At 37.2% G+C, this 21,544-nt stretch overlaps 1 protein-coding gene across 2 annotated transcripts in view; it reads left to right on the top strand.

The window, feature by feature from the left end:
- TNPO3 (transportin 3) overlaps positions 1-21,544 on the top strand; it is an 87,814-nt gene that overhangs the window by 47,323 nt on the left and 18,947 nt on the right. For both annotated transcript variants that reach the window (XM_046669600.1, XM_046669601.1), the window contains 11 exons: positions 2,434-2,609; positions 3,136-3,274; positions 4,586-4,732; positions 7,801-7,908; positions 9,618-9,709; positions 11,666-11,805; positions 14,262-14,453; positions 16,661-16,752; positions 17,594-17,670; positions 19,140-19,200; positions 20,290-20,430. In XM_046669600.1, coding sequence (XP_046525556.1) covers positions 2,434-2,609; positions 3,136-3,274; positions 4,586-4,732; positions 7,801-7,908; positions 9,618-9,709; positions 11,666-11,805; positions 14,262-14,453; positions 16,661-16,752; positions 17,594-17,670; positions 19,140-19,200; positions 20,290-20,430 — 1,365 coding nt within the window. The remainder of the gene's footprint in view (positions 1-2,433; positions 2,610-3,135; positions 3,275-4,585; positions 4,733-7,800; positions 7,909-9,617; positions 9,710-11,665; positions 11,806-14,261; positions 14,454-16,660; positions 16,753-17,593; positions 17,671-19,139; positions 19,201-20,289; positions 20,431-21,544) is intronic.

Here is a 21,544-nt window from a genome sequence, read left to right as displayed (position 1 = left end):
TCTCTCAGTGGTAATTGTTCCTGGGGTAGTTGTAAATTTGTTGTGTCTGTGGGAGGAGGTGAATACGCTGACATCTTCCCAGCAATCCCTTCTTCTTCCTTGTTTTAAAAGGTATAAAGTTGTGGTTTCTAATAATGGTCATTGGGCCTTTGAGGCAATTATAGATCAGAATATTATCTTTGTACCTTAAATAGTTTACTTAAACATCAGGGTATGTCTAGGATGGATTTTGGGTTTTGGGGATTGAAAGAATAAAGAGTTAATGTCCTTCTATGTACTTGTTCATTTCTTCCTTAAACTTTGAAAGTAGTAATGCCTGGTAATACATTCCTCTGTTTTGGTGGATAGGAGTAAGTGAGTGCTTGGAATAAAGGGGCTAGTTTTTAGAACAAGAAACATAGCAATATCTTAAGCACAGTAGTTGTGTGCTGGTACACTATTTTTTAGAAGATAGAAGCATGATACTAGATTGATATCTCTGTGAATTAAAGAAAGAAAAGGAAAGCACATTCTCTAAGGAAACACTTTTGACATTTCATTGTTGTCAGTGTATTTCTTCTGTCATTCTTGTATCAGAAGCTGAGACTCAGGAAAGTTGGGATGTTAATAATTGTTTTGCTAGTCATTGTCTGGGTCTCCATGTCTCTCGATGCCCTACCTCAATAATGGTAATTTTTATTCTCATCTCACCAGATTGTGTGAAGAGTAGTCAGTATAAATAAATTCAAATCCCACTTTTGTTTAAAAAATTTATAAATATGCTTACATATAAATGGAGAACAGTCTAGAATACACTTTAAACTTAAAACAGTAGTGACTTCTGGGAATAGAGATGGGGATAAGGAACAAGCTAAGTAGTATGCCAGGATTATGTTATCTTCTCTACTGATCCAGTGTCAGGACCCCTCTGCCACTTAAAAGAAGAGTGTTTCTAGAGTCTAGTGTTTCTAGAGTCAAGTGTATTCTTGTTCTTATATTCATTCTGTAGTTCAAAATCATGATGTATTTTAGTTTGCTTTATATTTTGACTACAACTTTCTTATATAACTTTTTTCCTGTAATTCTTTTAAAAATATAGTACTTGATATATACAAAAGAATAAATTTGAACATTTATTTAACTTTTAAAACATAGTAATACAATGAATATTTTTGAATCCACCGCTCAGTCTAAGAATAACCTAATGAATAATTTGTATCTGTGCTCTCCCAACCCTGCTTAATATAGCTTCCTCCCTCCCCGACCCTGGAGATTCTAAATATCCTTGTTTTTTATTATTCACAGAAGACTAAGTTGCCTTCACTAAATTCTCAACTGTACTCTTCAAAATGGAAACCCTGGAGGCATCCCTTTTTGAACTTTCTGATGTGCTCTAATTTGTATCAATTGCTCTTTAGATCTGCTCCCCAGCTGTCATCCTGGGACTTCTCTTTACTGTGCTTCTGGATTGGATTAACTCTTTTTTGAACCTCCTCAAATACCTTCCCCAGAAGGATATGTGGGAAGTAAACTTTGAGTTTTTGCGTGCCTGAGAAATATTTTTATTTTACTTTCACTCTTGATTGATCATTTAACTAAGTATAGAGTTTTAGGTTTTTTCTTTTTTTTTAAAGATTGGCACCTGAGCTAACATCTGTTGGCAATCTTCCTTTTTTTTCTTCTCCCCAAAGCCCTAGTACATAGTTGTATATTCTAGTTGTAGGTCCTTCTGGTTGTGCTATGCAGGACATTGCCTTCGCATGGCTTGATGAGCCATGCTAGGTCCATGCCCAGGATCTGAACCAGTGAAACAGTGGGGCCACCAAAGTGGAGCACATGAAATTAACCACTCAGCCATGGGACTGGCCCCCACTTTTAGGTTTAATATTCCTTCTCTTCAGAATTTCCAAGACCTTGCTCTCTTGTATACTGGCAGGCATCGTTCCTAATGAGAAGCGGGATAACTGTCTGATTTTTGCTCCTTTCTATGTTACCTTCTCCTCTTTTCCCCAGAAGCCTTAAGAATCTCTGTTTAACCTTGGTATTCTGAAATATCATGGTGATGTGTTATGTATGGATCCTTGATACTTGTTGGACCCTTTCATTTTAGATGGTACTTGAATGTCAGAAAAAAGATGGAAAAGATTTCCACAGATTAAAGTAGGGCAGGAAACACATGGCATTGCATTTGGAAGGACTTGATGGAAAAAAACAATGGATTTTAGGAGTCATGTGACTGTAATTGAGGTACAGAAAGGCTGTTTTGCTTGGCATATAGGGAAATAGAAATAGGACTGTGAAGGTTGATGGATGTTGTCTCATCAAAGGCCATGACTGTTAGGTTGTTAGGCATTTAAAGTACATGTTAGGAAACAGGCTATAATTGTTTTCCTGTTACTTGTATTACAGCCTAATCATACTTCTTAAAGTTTTCCTATTCCTGTTATCTCCTAGCAACAGGATAAGACCTCATCCAACCTACACGAAGCTGCTTCAGACTGTGTGTGCTCAGCTCTCTATGCCATTGAGAATGTGGAGACTAATTTGCCATTAGCCATGCAACTTTTTCAAGGAGTCCTAACATTGGAGACTGCCTATCATATGGCTGTGGCACGTGAAGATTTAGACAAGTGAGTAATTATTTAAGGCAGTAGTTCTGGGTTCACATGCAGTCTGGTGTTCTTCTAAGTCACTTTTCATTATTTATTTATCCTTTGTGATTCTTTGTGACTCTGTAAATATATACACTGCACCCTAAAGATGCTCTGTTATTCTCATCTGAACCGAGAGTGGCGAATTGGATGTAGAAGGAGAAGTTGTAATCATAGAAAGTAGCAATTTTTTGTACTTATGAAGGGTAAGGCTCTAAGAAATAGGGATGAACTTTGAAGTATCAAGTGTGGTTTGATGGAAATTTTATTCAAATGTTTTAGTAATTGAGAATTGGAACTGACTTATGAGTCGTTTGCTTATATGTATGAAAGTATATGATGTAAGAAAAGGTGGTTGTTATGGAGATCGTGGTACAGCATAGCAGATAATCACTATATGTCTCTTAGGCTGAGGATCCTTCTATTTGATTAATTGTGTCTGTGAGTATGTACATATAATATCCAGATTTCTGACTTGATGCTCTCATTCGTCTTTCATCTACAGAGTTCTGAATTACTGCCGTATTTTCACTGAACTATGTGAAACTTTTCTTGAAAAAATTGTTTGTACTCCAGGCCAAGGTCTTGGAGACCTACGAACTCTGGAACTGCTTCTTATCTGTGCAGGACATCCTCAATATGAGGTAGTGTTTATACTGTGGTAAAGCAATTATTCTTAAAGTTTTATGTTGCATATTGTCTATATTGTCTCCTGTCCAGCTTTTTATTTGTGGGAAATTATAATCTTATTTTTAATTAATGTGATATTGGGCTTTCTTCTATATTGGATTCTTTGTTTTAATTATATTTGGACTTCTTTGAATCCTGTTCTATTTTCTTACCTGGTTAGCTGGACTGACTGGTGTTGGCATCTCAAGGAACCAGTTAGAAAGGAAGCCTATTACCTTTCTACTGAGTCCCCTCTCTAGCTCCAGTTATTCTTTAGAGCTTTATAGCTAAAAAAAAAAAAAGAAAGAAAGAAAAAGGAAAGACCAAATCTTAACTGTACCTCCACAAGTCTTAATGTCCAAAATTGTTCTCCGAATTATGGATGGGAATGAGAAAGAGATTGAAAGAACTTAAAGAGTGTCCTTCATTCCAAAATCTCTACGACACCCTACCTCTTTTAAGTTTGCTAGATTTAGAAAAACAGTCTCTCCATTTATTCAAGAAGCTTTACCTCCTCTTAATAGTCGAAGAAGTGAGAGAGAATTCTCAAGTTGCGTATTGTTTTAAATAGTCCTATTTTGGATCCTTGATGGGAAAAGAATGGTAGGGCCCCTCTTTGGGAGGGGCACAGTAGTCCTGTGACTCTCAGCCCTTTTTCTGTTATCACACAAAAGATAATATTTATTTGTTTGACATAATCTCATGAGGATATCTAGATTTGGATGAAACTCAGAATTTTTTGGGGAGGAAGTGTAGCACTACATAATAATTATCACTCCTGTAAACAGTGCCATATGTAAGATAAGCTATGGATAAAGTCCCAGACTGTCCCACTCAAGAGAGCAGGTGAATGAAAGTGGCAAGAGATTGGTATGTTCAGGTTTTTGTAGATGGTTTTTCTGGTAAGAGCTTTTCTAATCTAAAACATAAAATGAAATTATTTCAGAATTTGGGGAGAAAACACTTCAAAAGAGACTTCCATGTCTGTATCTATTTTTCTGAATTCAGAATCTAATATACTGTTGGAGAAGGTATCCCAGGGCTAAACAGGAAGGTAAAGCCAGTCATTTTAAATGGAGTTTTGGGCCTAATATGGGAAGGTAATTTGGGAGGATAATAATAAATCTGCTAGAGAAAATGTGGCTGCTTAACTGGCTCTACTCCTAGTATTTAAAAGTTTATCTTCTTTCCTATATGCCCTAGCAATAATAAACCTGTCTTCTTATTCCATTTCTTTTCTGATTCAAATAAACCATCTTTTCTCTTTCTCTCTCTTAATTTAACAGGTAGTAGAAATTTCCTTTAACTTTTGGTACCGACTAGGAGAGCATCTATACAAAACTAATGATGAAGTTATTCATGGCATCTTCAAAGCCTACATTCAAAGGCTGCTTCATGCCTTGGCTCGACACTGCCAGCTGGAACCAGACCATGTAAGTTAAGTTCCCGTCTCTACTTCTTCAAATCTTAATTTCCTCCTCTTTTCAATGCTAATTTGAAAGGGAACTCAAAAAGACAGAGAATAAAACTAATGGAATCTGTAGGTTTTTTGTTACTCTATAGCTTAACTGAAGAAGTCAATACCAATAATACTGAAGAGTATTAGGCCTGTATAGAAAGAAGTCAGTCCTGCCGAGCCAGTTATTCTTCTCCTGGGAATTTACCTCAAATAATTCTGCAGAAGAAAAAAATAGCTATTTTATGTACCAAGCATTATCTATAAAAGTAAAAAATGGTAAATCCGTGTACAGCAATAGAAGAAGAGTTACATGAATTGTGATGTAGCAACTTAATGGATCATTGTGCAGCACTTAAAAGTAACTATTGAAATAATGATGGTTGGTATGCTAAATGAAAAACGTCAGAATGTAAAATTTTATACCCTCTATTTTTTTTTTTGGACAGCTGAAGATTCCCCCTAAGCTAACATCTGTTGCCAGTCTTCCTCCTTTTTTCTTTCCCCTCACCCCCGACCCCTCCTCAGTACATAGTTGCATATAGTTGTGTGTTTTTCTGGTTCTTCTATGTGAGCCGCCACCGAGCTTGGCTACTGACAGAGGAGTGGTATGGTTCCGTGCCTGGGAACCGAACCTGGGCCACCGAAGTGGAGCATGCCAAACTTAATCGCTAAGTTTTGTATACTTGTGTGAGGAGGATTTGCCCTGAGCTAACATCCATTACCTCCGTTGCCAATCCTCGCCCTTTTTTTTTTTTGGCTTGAGGAAGATCTGCCCTGATGTTAATCTGTGCCAGTCTTCTCCTACTTTGTATGTGGGATCCCTCCACAGCATGGCTGATGATTCGAATAGGTCCGTACCTAGGATCTGAACCTGCAAACCGTGGGCTGCCAAAGTGGAGCATGTGGAATTTAACCACACAGCCACAGGGCTGGCCCCAATATGCCCTGTAACTTTTTTTCTTTCTTTCTTTCTTTTTTTTTTTTTTTTTTTTTGATGAGGAAGATTGGCCCTGTGCTAACATCTGTTGCCAATATTCCTCCCCTCCACCCCCAAAGCCCCGGTCTGTAGTTGTATATCCTATTTGTATGTCACTCTAGTTCATCTATGTGGGATGCTGCCTCAGCATGGCTTGATAAGCACTGCGTAGGTCCATGCCCAGAATCCAAACCCGTGAACCCTGGGCCGCTGAAGCAGAGTGTGCAAACCCAATCACTTGGCCATGAGCCGGCCCCTACCCTGTATTTTTAATAGTGTAAAATATGTGGTTGGATTAAAACTAACACAAGAGTAAAATATTTGTGTGAGGATTTGGAGACTAATATGATCCCCCCTTCCCCTCCCACATACATGCACATTTTTCTTTATATTATTTGTACTGATATTATAATTTAAAAGAAAATATAGAAATAATCTGTTTGCTTAGAAGAAAGTATACTAGAAATATTATAAAATAGTCCATTGGAAAACTCTTTAATCTCCGTTGTTTAGTCTCTTCAAATTTTATAGCATTTATTTCATCCTTTTGGTTGGTTGGTGGGTTAAATCCTTGTCCTTTAACGTAGGACCTGGAAGTGAGTTTTTTCCCATTGCTTACAGTTAAATCTGACATGAAAACTGTCTGTTCTCTTCATTTTAATGTCAGTATTGTTGTTTGAGTCATGGTATTTTGTCTTTCCACAGAACCTTAGTGATGATCTAGTCTAGTGGTTTCCAATACGTTTTTTTTTTTTCAATGAGGAATCCTATCTACAGCTACATCTTACTTGAAAGCCTGATATGTAAATAAAAGCAGGGCCGCTCTGGTTTAAATGGCTCTGCTTGCTTGATCCCCTTCTTCCCTTTGCTAGTTGCATGGCACCATGTCCCTTGCAGGTAATTCCTTACGCTTGTAGGTGTATAGTGCTTTGTAATTTGTATAGTGCTTTATAACTCATTGTCTCATATGGGACAGCCATCATTTCCTCCTTATTCCTTGACTTTAATTTCTTCATCTTGAAGCAAGGAGAATGAACTAAATCAACTCTGAATAGTACTAAGGGCTTTTTCCAGATATTCTTGGTCCAAGATTCTTATACATGCCCTTAACCACCTCACAATTGGTCAGCCTTTGTTTTCTCATAGGAGTGTTTTGGAATAAGAAAAATATAAGAAGCATGAAATATAAATGATCTCTCTGTTTTTTTTGTTGCTGTTGTTGAGGAAGATTGGCCCTGAGCTAACATATGCTGCCAATCCTCCTCTTTTTGCTGAGGAAGACTGGCCCTGGGCTAACATCCGTGTCCGTCTTCCTCTACTTTATATGTGGGACGCTTACCACAGCATGGCTTGCCAAGCAGTGCCATAAAGGCACCCCAGATCTGAACTAGCGAGCCCTGGGCCACTGAAGCAGAACATGCGCACTTAACCGCTGTGCCACCGGGCCGGCCCCAATCTCTCTATTTTTTAATGAAAAATTTCAAATATACAGCAAAGGTGAAATAATTTTATAGTGAATATTTATATACCTACTCCCTAAATTCTATCATTAATATTCTACTGTACCTATTTTATTATGTATCTGTCTACCTATATAAAATTCTTTTTAAAGTCTGAAGTTCTGTTCTACATCTAGTTATTGTGATAATGATTGATTTGGGTAGATCTTGAACCATAAAGCTTCAGAGGCTTATTCAGTGCTAAAAAGCTAGACCTTATCTAGAGAGACTTGTAAACTCTTAAATTACCACCTCTTCCAGGTCACTTCCCACTCCCACCACTCCAAATTTTTCTAACAATAGAGCAAGGTGTTGCTTGGAAATGCAAAAAAAGAAGAATTATTATTTCTCATAGTAAAGGTGGAGGATAGATTATATTGACACTTGACATACCTGAAAGTTTGGGAGACCATAGTAAAATAAAATATCCTTGTGATTTAGACAATTTATCTGTTATTCGTTGGGACTGGACTGCTTAATGACTTTTTCTTCTTTGTTCTTGATTTTATAAGGTCAGTGAAATCCTTAGTGAGTTTAAGACAACTGTTGTCTGATTTGAAATTTCAGGAGGGGGTTCCTGAGGAGACTGATGACTTTGGGGAGTTTCGGATGAGGGTATCAGACCTGGTGAAAGACTTGATTTTCTTGATTGGGTCTATGGAGTGTTTTGCTCAGGTAAGCCCATTTGGCGATTCTTCACAGTTTTATGGATCATTTAATTGTGTTCACTTCTGTGTCTTCTATAAATGTTCCATCTTTTTCTTCAGTCTCAATGGCTAAGTGGGACACTAGATATTCAGGTGCCTAGCACACTGCCTGGCATATAGTAGCTATGTTTATGTAGTATCTTACAAGCCCATTGCAGTCTGTGGATGGTTCAGTTATGGTTTACTCTAATACTCTTACTAATGAGAGCTGTTCTGCTTGTCCAGTTGGAGTGAAAGATCGTAGATAAACCTTAAAGCCCCCAAGATACTTGTAGGGAATTTGGACCTAGCCAAGAAAAATAGGCAAGTTTTTCTTCTTTAATAATTATGTTCCAACTCCTGGCAACTCTTAGTTATTTGGCATTTCCTTGTCCACACTGATGGTTAGATTCCTGTGCAGTTTCATCCCAGAGGTGACTATACTAGAGTAGAAGATTCAGTCCTGTGGTTTTCCTGACAGTCAGTAACATTTTACCTCATAAGGTTGCAATCATCACCATTCCACATCGCTTAACATTAGCATAATTACAGGTGGTTTTCATTTTGCTGGATCATGCTCTGAGATCTGAAATACCAGTTTTGATGCTTTGTCAGCAATACTAAACTAACCTTTTTTTTTTGGTAACCCAGTCATTTTGTGTATTTTGGGGCATAATCTGATCTAGAAAGTATTAATAAAATTCTAACTCTTTTTCTTTCTATTAAGCAAAGTGTGTTTATTGACCTAATTACAAAGGGTTGGGGATTCTTCGAAAGCACATTCAGTCAGGAAGATCCTCAGGTCACAGGCAGATGACCCGTGCTCAGATTTCAACTCTTCTCTCACTGGCTCTGTGGCTTTGAGCAAGTTACTTGTTCTTCTCCAGACCTCAGTTCACAAATTTACATAAATTATCAGTTTTGTCTAAAATGTGCTCTGTGGAACACCAGTCCCATGAGATGTTCTTTGGCAAAAATGAAAGTTCTGTCATCAAGTAAAATTGGGAAATGACTTAAGTAGTATGTTAAAGGCTCTGTGAAGTCCTGCAACAAACAGAATTGTTTAATTTTGTCTTACCTGGCAGCATCTGTTTTTTGATTACAGAAATCTTACTTGGACTAACACCTGGTCATAGCACAGATAGTTATACCCTGGGGAATTTCTGGACTTCTCTGAGTATTCTGCTTGGTCTCCTATTTTTTTCCTTGCCTTGCACATGGTATTATGATAGGTTCTTCTAAACAGCTACTTTTTAGGAATGTAGTCTCTACTACTAGCGTTGATGCAGACAAGTAGTTCAAACGATAGAAATGTAAAGCTAATGCATATATAGAGGATTTATGTTGTATTTCAATTTTAAGTGCGTTTATGTATTTATCAGCTATTATCAGGACCAGGAAAAGACACTCATGTAATATGTTTTGTTTTTTCCATAATACTCATTTTGTGGGGGCAGACAATAATCATAATATACTCTTGGGGACCTAAATGGGTTTATTTCAAAAATTAAATTAGTAGTTATAGTTAGTGAAGATGTGAAAAACGAAAATAATATTCTCCCTTGGCTCTGAGAGATAGTTAACTAGATTTCGAAACAAGGAGCTGTATTTATTTTAACTAACAGGATTTTTTGTTTGTTTTGGAATTCTATTCTGTTTTTCTTTTAATGGATCCATAATCCACCTCTTCTTCTCTAGTTATATTCTACTCTGAAAGAAGGCAACCCACCCTGGGAGGTGACAGAAGCGGTTCTCTTTATCATGGCTGCTATAGCAAAGAGTGTTGATCCGTGAGTGTCTAATAAGTCTTTTGCTGGGAACTCTAAATATCAAAGGAAGGAAAATTACACAATTTTTCTCATATGGTGTATGTTGGAAACTCACAGAACTTCTATAATACTCTCTAGTCTTCCGACTTCTAGAGTCTAGTCCAGAGTGGCATGCATTGCTGATATGTATGTTTTAACCGTGTTTCCTAGAGTTAAAATTATTTTGTTCTTGATGCTAGGAAAAGAATGCTGATTTATTTTTCCAAACGAGGCTCCTTTGTGAAAGTTGGTATAATCAAAAAATTGTTAGACTGGTAAATTGTTGGCACTTGATTAAAAGCAGGTGATTAGGCACTAATTTGGCTCTCACCTGCTTTTGTGATCTCGGGTAAGTTGTCCTTACAAATATTTAATTATATTGTTTTTTTTTTCTGTCTCATAGAATCATTTGTGAGTTTCAGAGGAACAAGGCATGGGCACTGTTCCACTTAAAAGAGCAGCAAAATCTAAAGGGCAGTTTTTATTTTTGTTATTGCCATTGGAAATTGTTTAATTACTAGAATTTGGTTTGCAATTGCTTAGCAGAGAAATTCTATTTATTATTTTGACATGAATCCCTAAAAACAGAATTTACTTTGTGCTGTAAGTTTATAAATTGATGTTAATATCTATCACGTTTTCTTGTATCATGATTGGATACTTGCAGTTGAGCTCTCTATCCAGGCCTTGATTGGAGAGATTGTTAAGGCATGTATTTATATAAGTACAGAGCTTCTTTCTTAGCTGCCTTTCAGGGCCCAGTCATTGAAATCTTTTCTTGTTTCTAATCAAGTAAATATTCAAGGAAATAGAGTAGGTTTGTTTTTCTTTATTAAGAAGTTCTGGTTCTGAATTATACACCATACTGTTTGCTCTTAAACCCGTTTTGGTATGTTTTGGAACATTCAGTGACAGTCTGAAGATTATTAAAATCACTAATATTGTAACCGATACGTGCTGGTGTGAAAAAGGATGGGTAGAGAGTCTCAGTGATTAGCTTAGGGCCCCTAGGAATCATAAGGCATAGATAAGAGAAGATTTTGTTTTGTTTTTTTGTTTATCTACATTTCAAGCCAACTGCATGATTACATTTTTTAGTGTATATAAAGGGCTTCATAGACTCGTTTATCAGCAGGGAGCACTCTTGCTCTAATCCAGGATATTATTTACTTTTAAACATCTTTCATTTCTGGATTGTGTTCTGCTATTTTGGGGACGTCCTCCACTCTGCTTAAAGAACTTCAGCTAGTATTCTTGGGGAGTGAAAAAAGAGAAAGAAAGGGAAAAAATAAATTCATGGAGCTGTGGAAAGTATTTGGTTAACTTTAATTTTCCCTTTAATTTTGGTTCCAAGTCAGAGCACCGTTACCTGTTCCTGCAGCTTGTGTTCTTGTTCCTTTATTTAGTCAGCTGGCCCACCCATTCTCACCTGTCCTTAGAGTTTCCAGTATCCAGCTATAAGAAATCTTTTGGAGAATAACAACTGATAGAAAGTAATCAATGAGAATTATTCATTCATTTGACCATTTGGCAATATTTATTGAGTGCCCACTATGTGCCAGGCACTGTTCTAGGTGCTGCAGATATAGGAATAAATAAGATAAGAGTCTTTAAAAGAAGACATTCATCCAAAGTAAATGCCTGCCTCTCCAATTTGAAGAGCCTTATTTTGATAGCAGGATGTGTCTTTAGACACTTCACTGGTGTTCAAAAGATTAAGGAGCAGTATGTTTCTGAAAACAATATCTTTCATTTCTGTCTTTTCCCCTTTTTTGAGGATTTAAAGAACTTTCACCCAGGTGTTAAGCACTTTTATCCAAATGGTTATTTATTTAGAAAGAAGCCCCTTAGCAATGATTTCTGTCATTGCAGCCTGTTATTTGGCCAGAACCTAACCTCTGAAATCTGTAACTGTGAGTGCTTGCCTTCTGTACTCAGGGAGAACAATCCAACACTTGTGGAAGTCCTAGAAGGAGTTGTCCGTCTCCCAGAGACTGTGCATACAGCTGTGCGATACACCAGTATTGAATTGGTTGGAGAGATGAGCGAGGTGGTTGATCGAAATCCTCAGTTCCTTGGTATGTGTGAACTCTCCCTCTGCTGCTGCTTCTGATTTTTCTGATTTTCTTCTTTCTCTTTCTTGCTTTTGCTTATTTTCCTGCTTTCTCTTTTATTGATAGGTAGGATGTTTCTAGACACTGAGTAAATACTATATTATGAGTTATTGCTTAGTTGATAGAGCATTTATAATGTGATCAGACTTTGGAGAAAGGACCTTTGAAAGATTACATATCTGGAAAGGGAAGCAGTTTGCTACCAGTACTGTGCTTCAGCATGAACATTTCTGTCTTTGATAGTGTTTGGCATATGCCTGAGCTAATCGGACTCTCCTGTAGTTCTAACCTGGAAGCTACTGATAGGCTAAAGCAAAGGAGAGGGTTTTTCAGTGTTAAATACGTGCTGCATTTAAAAACTAAGAATTATCATTTGAAACGAAGTACAAATTAAAATGAAGAGTGTTGAGTTATAGAACCTCTGGCTGCCCTTATTGATTTGAAAAAATAACTAAAGATCATATAAAGTAACTTTAGAATTGAAAGTAAAGTTATGAATAGTTTCTTCTAACCCCCCTTTTTTTTTTGCTTGAGAAAGATTGTCACTGAGCCAACATCTGTGCCAGTCTTTCTCTATTTTATGTGGGATGCCACTGCAGTGTGGCTTGACCCAACCCCAGGCTGCTGAAGTGGAGCGTGTGAACTTAACCACTATGCCACCAGGCCAGCCCCTAACCCCCTCATTTTGCAGAGAAGGAAAAGGAAATCCAAAGAGACTAAATAATTTGTCCAGGGTAATATATATTAAGCCCCCCTGATATTCAAGAATGATATATTCTGAGAATTTTGAGAATCCCCAAACTTGTGAAAAGTATTGTTTCAAGTTTGATATGTTTCCTGTGTTTATCTTTATTACCATCTTTCAACTTGATTTTAATTTTTTAATTTACACATCTTTTTTATTGACTGAAACTCTTGCTTAAAAAGTGATGTGTTCCCTTTTTCTTATTTCTGTGTACAGTGCACATGTTAGACATACTCACATCATAGCTGAGCCACTTTTCAAGTTCATCATACCCATTTAAAATTTTTTCCAAAATACCTGTTTTCTAACTCTTAGATTTCTTCACATCTATTATCCACCTCAACATTTGGCTTTTCTGAACGATTTTTTTTTTTTTTTTACAAAGAAACAAAGTGTGTTTGTTTATTTGTTTAAAACCTATCATTCAGTACCACCTTGGAGTATCTCATTCAAATTTGTGCCTCAGCAGTAAGACAAATTGCTACATGTTCATACTTAATCTAGAATAGTCAAAACCCCCAGTACTCAGTTTCAGAATCACTGAAGTCTACAGTAGTAGAGTTGCTGAGACTAGGTTCTGGATTCTCGTTCTTCTGATTCCTAGGCTAAATGCTTTTTTTGTGGAGTGGGGTAGGGGGGCTCATGCTGGGTTGGTGCATTGTATTAGTCATTAGACTAGAAATGGAGATAACTTTTAAAAGGGCTTTAAGACATTATTCTTTCCTTTATGGTTTGGTATGAGGTTGCTCGGAAGTACTCATAAAGTGCTCTTTAACCATGTATGATTTTTCTGAAGACTTTTTTCGTAGAAAAACATTCTCAGTTTTATAAAGCAAGGTAAAAGATAAGTTAAATTTGCTTTATAGAATTTCACCTTTGGGGCCGGCCCGGTGGCGCAGCGGTTAAGTTTGCACGTTCCGCTTCTCGGCGGCCCGGGGTTCGCTGGTTCAGATCGCGGGTGTGGACATGGCACCGCTTGGCACACCATGCTGTGATAGGCATCCCACATATAAAGTAGAGGAAGATGGGCACAGATGTTAGCTCAGGGCCAGGCTTCCTCAGCAAAACGAGGAGGACTGGCAGTAGTTAGCTGAGGGCTAATCTTCCTCAAAAAAAAAAAAGAAAGAAAAGAAATTCACCTTTATGATCAGTTTTCTTGGAACACTTAAATTTGCTAAAAAGTAAAACATAATTCTTCTAGAAATGCTAAAGATCCACCTGCATGTTTTTAAGATCTTTTGTAACTATAAAGAAGCAAGTATAAAAGTGTCAGCTTTATCTAGCTGTCATTGTCCTGATTAATGTAGGCTGTTTTTACTAGGTGATTCATCTCTGAGTATAATGGTAACTCTCTGAGCTTTTCATTTTTCTTACATTACCTTATTGTTGATACTTGGATGGTCATATTCACAGCCGTTTTCAAACTACTCTGTGAAACCCTAGCAGCAAGCATCAGTTGACTGCCATGAGGGAAGAAATGGAAGATGGATAGATAGGACTCAGGGCTCCCTGACACTATGACAGTGAGGTCAACCCCACTTTTATATGTTTTATATATTGGGGTTTGAACACATTTCATATGATTCTTTTGCTTTAAAAAAAAAAGCAAAAACAAACTAGAAGTTTTCCTTGAGTTTCTTATGTGTAATCTCTACTATATGGTGTTTCTCCTTAGACCCTGTGTTGGGCTATTTGATGAAAGGCCTGTGTGAAAAGCCTCTGGCTTCTGCTGCAGCCAAAGCCATTCACAATATTTGCTCTGTCTGCCGAGACCACATGGCTCAGCACTTTAATGGACTCCTGGAGATTGCCCGTTCCCTTGATTCCTTCATGTTGTCTCCAGAAGCTGCTGTGGGCTTGCTAAAAGGTATTTACTTAAGATGTTAACCAGCAACAGTCTCCTCTAAGCTGCTTCTGGGGGTTATCTTACATCAGTCATGTCCTGGTTTTCCAGTTTCAGTTTGCTTAGTGACGGGAAAGGTGGCTTTTCCACTCAGGGGATAGGGTGTTGCTTATGTGTACACGCATTCTTTTCTTAGAATATTTTAAGGCTGTATAACTAATTCAAACTGCTTATGGTATGTAGCGCAGACCTAGATTTTGGGTGGAGACAACACATTCAAACTAAACATAATTCTTTTCTGTGTTAAGAGAAGAATAAAAAAGGAGACCAAATAAGCATTCCCATACCAAAGAAATAAGTTGAAATGTAAAGGTAGTGTGCCTGGATCAGTCCTATAAGTAGAAGCCAAGAGTCTTGGTCTCTTAGTGGTCTTTAACTATTGCTGATCAGCCTACACTGAGTGATTGCCTATCCAAAGGCAGCCAGCCAGAGTGGTGAGGAATCTCGGAGTAATAGAAGAACTTAGAGATATTATGGCTAGGAAAAAAGACTTAGATGAGACTTTAAATATGATGGCTATTTTTAAATATTTGAAAGATTATCTTATAAAAGAGGGAGCAGATTTATTTTATGAATAATCGACTCTTTACAATTTACTGGCTCCTAGAAAGAAAATGCTTTCTAACCAAACTTCATAAAAACAGATTGGGGTGTCCTGTGAGGTAGTGAAATCTTCACAGCTGGTAATTTAGAGGCGATTAGGGTATATCAAATAAAAGACTGGATAATATGACCTGTGCAGCATATTTTAAGCCTCTGTGAGTGCCCAGTAGTTAGCCTTGGCAAGATTGGATGACCCTGATGTGTGAACTAACTATGTTCTTTCTCACTTCTACCACCAGGTTCCTTACCAGCCAGCGTAACTGCATTTTCAAAGACAGATTTTCTTTTTGTTGCATGAATTTTTGTTCTTTCCCTTCGTAGGCGTAGACAATAGGCATTAAATCAGAGTCAAATATTCTTCTTAACTACTGCTAGTGGTTACTGCTGCCATCTTGTCATTTTCTAGTGAAATTTAACCTTTTTGCTGAAGTTACTTCTATCCTGTAATAGAATGTGGCATCCCAGTTAACAGCGGTATCTTCTAGACTGAAAACTTTTTTTAGTACCATTCTTTTCTGTAGGAATGAACTAAAAGAAAAAATCATATTTAAGTTAGATTTTCCCCCTTGTTTTAAATAAAACTCTAACTCATCTGTGACTTGTAGACTGTCAGAAAAAATCATTGTTTTTTATTCAAATTTGGAAATTTATGGATTGATTTCTGTTGAATGAAATTTCAGGAGATGAGAAAAATCATAGTCAAGGGATTTTTGATCTACAGGGGACCTAGTCTAATATGTAATCCTTTGGCTTTGAGGGAGATGCTTCAGTAGTTAGTGGGGGATTGTGACAAGATGGAGACTGAATAGGAAGGTTCTGGGCCTTCTGTCCCCACTTTAACCTAACTACCTCTTTTAAAAAAAACAAAAACAAAACCTATTTTATTGGAGTTCCAAGTGAAGATTTTATTGGGTCGGGGCAGGGAGTACGGAGGTTTTCACAACTATTTAAAAAAGAAAGGCAAACTCAACTATTTCCTTTCTGTTCAAAGCACTCATTTTACAGATAAAGAAACTGATACCCAGAGAGGATGCCTTACCTAGCTCACAGATTCTGTTATGGTAGAACTAGAATTAAATATCTAATGTCGGCCCTTTCTTCCAAAAAAATTTTCTCCATATTCCTCGGACTTCTCTGATGATAAGAATTGCCTACAATACTTATCAAAAATAAAGCTTCTCCTTGACTCACTCAATCAGAATCTCTGGGAAGGCTGAAAACCATTCTACTACAGTACATGAAAACAGCTTTGGCATTGGCTTTGTGAAAGAGATTTTAAAAGTCTTTGAAGAATTGGAACGGGAGGTGTATTTAAATATCGTTAAACCTGTAGGCTGCTGAGGAGAAATAATCTAATATTAACTTCAGTTGTAAATGTCATTGTGAAAGCCAGTATTGTCTTGTAAGCCAAATAAAGAAAAATCAACCATAAATAGCAAAACATATTGTAATTTAAAAAACAGTGCTGATCTTTTTTAAAAAAATGGTACCAGTCAGCCTTTTCTAGTAGCTGAATTACCTCACTTCAGCTTTTATTTTCTTCATTTGTATCTTTCTTTGTCTTTCAGGGACAGCACTTGTTCTAGCCAGATTACCTTTGGATAAAATTACTGAATGTCTTAGTGAACTATGTTCTGTTCAGGTTATGGCATTGAAAAAGGTGAGTCCAGTGAAACAAATACAAGATGTTTACATCTTAGAAAGGAAAAGACAAAATTATTTATTTACAGGTGATCTTAGAAAAGCCAGGAGAATGAGCTGAAAAGTTATTAAAATTAGTAAGTCTATCAAATTAGCTATATACACGAATACGTATTCCAAAATCAATCGATTTTCATTCTATCAGTAAAACTGTTTCGAAGATATACTGGGATAAACACTGTTCAAGTCAGCAACCAAAACTGTAACTTACCGTATTTCCTTGAATATTGTAAAGATGTTAGATCTTCACATACTACATTTATAGTGGAATAACAGTGAACACATCAGTGGGATTTTTAGGAGAACTTGGCAAAATGATTCCAAAGTTCATCTCTAATGATATGCTTGTGGACGTATCTAAGAAATTTTAGGAAGGAAGAGGCACCTTGCCTTATCTTAAAATATATTATAAAGCTATAATAATTTTAAAGCTTTATAATATGAAGTGAAATATAAATATAAAATACATTATAATGTTATTATATAACCTATATTATATAATATCTTAATCATAGTAGAAGTAAAAGGAAAAGAATTAAATGATGCTATTTTCTACTCTACAATGATCATGTAGTAAAATGTAGTAATATGCTGTCTTGGCCAAGATACAGTAAGATAGAGGAAAGTAATTTGACAACAAGAATTTAAAAGTGTGCACCATTTGAATAACTTTCAGGAATCTATTATAAGGAAATAAGTTGAGATTGAGACAGAGGTTGATGTATAAAGGATGTGTGTCGCAGTGTTTGCTGTAGGGGTGTATATGTAACAACTGGACATTAATGTCTCTGTCCCTTCAGCTGTTGTCTCAGGAGCCCAGCAATGGCCTGTCCTCAGATCCCACTGTGTTCTTAGATCGCCTTGCAGTAATATTTAGGTAAGAAAGGAAACTCCATATGCCTGCCTTGGGTTAAAATCTCACATGAGACCCTTATGTATTGAAGTAAGCAAGTGTTTCTTCTCAGACTTCCAAGTACTTCCTGTAATTTCCTCTGTCAGGAGACTAATTAAACTTGCTACCTGAAATTTTGGGGCAAAGCAAATTCTAAGAATTTCTTCTTGGTAGACCTTTATCAAAAGACCCTTTAAAATGTTATTAATTCTTCTGGTTTCTAGATCAGTGATTCTCAAAGTTTAACATGCATCAGAGTCACGTGTGGGGTTTATCAAAACACAGATTGCTGGATCCCATCCCCAAAGTGTCTGATTGATTGGATCTTGGGTAGGACCCAAGAATTTGCATTTTTAATAAGTTCCCAGGTGATGCTGATGCTGCTGCTTTCTATTCCAAGGACCGTACTTTCAGAACCATTGCTGTATACTGTTTGGGTGCAAAAAAACATGAAAACCTCTTCAGTGACCAGGTGAAATTAATCCTCCTTTGAAGTCAAGAAGAGCCTAATTAAAAAAGCAGTTGTAATTTATGAGACCCATAGGTATAACCGTAATCTCAGAGTAATAGTTGCATAAAAGCTTGTGGTGGAATAAGTTAAAACTGAGGCATTGTTTTAGCTTATTAGTTCTTGTTAACAGGTACCTTTTTCTCATTGGTGCAATGCTCTCCTTGTATAATTAGGAGAGCCCTGTTACATGCCTCTCTGAGAATCTGTTAATAATAACCTTTATTTCATAATAAGTGAAAGAAAATCTGCAATAGTTGGAAATGCCTTGATTTAAAGAAAATTAGATTTTTATTAAGTTGCTGTTGAGCTTTTTAAAATTAAAGAATTTCTTCCCTTTGAAGAGGTTTGTAGTTAATCATACAGGTTTTTTTTCTTTTTTCTGCATTTCTTCAAATTAGTGGATTCTAGAACTAGACAAATAGTTGGATTTGACATATTGTAGGTGGGCCCATATTGTATATCGTTGGATTCAGACTAGAACCATGAGAAGCATCTTTGGTAGATTAGAGTTCCTAAAGCCTGTGCCTTTTAATGCTGGGAATGGAGCAGTACTTGGTTTCTTGTAGTGGATTCAGGCAACCTGTGTATATTTTTTATTAATTTGGAAGAGACTACATATTCAGGTTTATAAAGGAAAAAATATAAAAAAGATAGTTGTAGTGCCGCACACCCACAGCCCCTGTACCCAGAGTTGGAATCAAGTTTACATGTTCTATTGAAAGTGGCTTAAAGGTGGCAGAAAATGATAGGATGATTTAAACTATGTACTTGTGTTTGTTTGAATAGTGTAGGATGAAAAGATATTGAGTCTTAAAGAAAATCAGATAGTAATGTTATTTTTATTTGGTGAGAATGATACTAAGTCACCTAGCAGGGATCAGTGCTCTGGGTCCTTGGTGAAATTGCTCTTCTTTCACTACTTTGGGCCATTGTCTTTCTCTAGACACACCAATCCCATTGTGGAAAATGGACAGACTCATCCGTGCCAAAAAGTCATACAGGAAGTAAGTGCTAATGGATGCCTGTGGAACAGGGCTTTCTTCCTTTTTCCTTACAAGGTTATGGGTAACTAATGTGAGAAGGTACTGTCTTCTCGGTTCATAGGAAGATTCAGTTTGTTGATATGGTTTAAATATCAGTGAAAAGAGGAACAGAACCATCCAAATAAATATTTTTGATTTTAGATTTGATTAAAAAAAAAATAGGCTGTGGGGAAATGCACTGAAAGGCCAAGGAAGTAGAGAGAGAGATAACTGTGTGAATCCTAGAGTTGGTAGGGAGCTTGATCAATACTAGCAAAAATTTTTTTTTTTTGAGGAACATTGGCCCTGAGCTAACATCTGTACCCGTCTTCCTCTATTTTATATATGGGACGCCTGCCACAGCATGGCTTGATAAGTGGTGCATAGGTCTGCACCTGGGATCCGAACGAGCGAACTCCAGGCCGCTGAAGCGGAACGTGTGAACCTAACTGCTGCACCACCAGGCTGGTCCCTAGCAAAATTTTTTTTGACAAAGCCAATTAAGCCGCATGAGTTAAGTTTCCCCACTGATAACATACTTCCCTCATACTTTTTTTCACTGAGGGTAAGGCGAGGATCAAAAGGTATGTTTTGAAAAGTACTTTTCAGACTTCAGCAGGAACACCAAATATCCTTATGTGTTCAAAGGTATCAAATAATGTCATCTCCTTAACTCTAGTCCTTTTGTTCAAGGTCTTCCAGCTTCTTGGAACAGTCTTTAAGCATCTCTTCCTCTATAACTCATACTAGCTCTTTGCATCTTAAATTAGGAAGTCCAAAGTTTAAGAAAATGTGTCTTTTGTCTTTTAGTAAAGTTAGACGTGCTCCTCTTGCTGTTCTACAGAGTCACTGTGCTCTTAAGAAGTGGTTGTGTTTTAGTGATGGACAGTGTATTGAGTCTCTGCGCATATACACACACCCACTGGCCAGAATCAGGCCATGTGTGTTCCTGTAAAGAAAGCTTTTTCCAAATTATGTAAAAGTCAAATCAGATGTTACCAGCTTGGAACATTTTTTCAGTTCTTAGTTGTTCATTATTTTCTTTTTTGTGTTCTTTCATTTTTGACTCAGATATGGCCAGTTTTATCTGAAACTCTAAATAAGCACCGGGCTGATAATCGGATTGTAGAGCGTTGTTGCAGGTGCCTCCGCTTTGCTGTTCGCTGTGTAGGCAAAGGATCTGCAGCCTTGCTGCAACCACTAGTCACACAGGTAAGTTCTCCCTGAGAGGGAAAATGTAAAGTGTACAGAATTTGAAATGGAGCCTTTAGAACAAAAACTCTGCTGATGAAATGAAATGCTTTTGTATTCATTAAATACAAACTAAAAAATATTTGAAAGAGATAAGTAGTCTCTGTAGTGGGTATGTTGTATATAAGGGAGACAGCCTGTAATCTGTTCTGGATAGTGATAGTGTAATAGCAACACATTGCAGTGTGACATTAGGAAAAGAGAATGACTTTAATGCTCAGCTCTTATATACCCAATGTTAAACACTTTTATATTAATTTCCTTTTAAAAAATGTGGCAAGTCAACCTTGGCTATTTCTTGGCCCAAAGGGATTTTTTTCTATCTTGACCGTAGTTAGTCCTTCTCGTAAGTCTCTTATTTGTCATGAAATAAATTTGACTCTTTTAATCACTGAGATTGATATGTAATTATGAGGGTGTGACTCACTATATTAGGTTTTCTAAGATCATATTCACATCTAGAGCTACTCTGTATGAGACGCCTATGACTAGTGACTTAGTTCACCAAGTAATTTGTGTTGATGTTAACCCTACAGCAGGGCCAGAACTAGATTAAGGCAAGTGAGGTGCCATTGGCCCAAAACTGAGGGAGGTGAGGGAAAATGCAGATCCTGCATTTGCAGGACTTTGAGCAAGTGCCTTCTTACGTTTTGCACCCATACTATGAGGAAAAGTACTGTAGGACTTCAGGCTAGACCACACCTACCCAGCCTAAAGTGGCCCTTCTCCACCTGGGCAGGGCACCTACGTACGGTGCAGATTTTAAAGAGGGAAATACTGTCCTCACAGTGATTCTGCACCCACTTAAATTCTGTACCCTGGGCACCTCACTCTTAAGGAAACACTCACCCTCAGGCAGGGTCATGCTAATGCAATGTCTGTTGGCACTTGCGTGACCTTGCCTCCTTAAGTCGTAGATTTGATTAAAGTTGCGTAGGTAAATCTTTTATCAGAATTTTAATTTTTAGTGATTTTCTACTTTTACTATCCCCTGAGTACAACAGTTTATGTCTGCATTTAGGCTGTGTCTACCTCTGGTCAAGTGTCCCCTTCAGTGCAATATGTTCTAGGTCCC

Source organism: Equus quagga, chromosome 8, assembly GCF_021613505.1.
Source record: "Equus quagga isolate Etosha38 chromosome 8, UCLA_HA_Equagga_1.0, whole genome shotgun sequence".
NCBI lineage: Eukaryota > Metazoa > Chordata > Mammalia > Perissodactyla > Equidae > Equus > Equus quagga.
The sequence above is the reverse complement of the archived record's forward strand: the minus strand, read 5'-3'. Positions and strand labels throughout refer to the sequence as shown.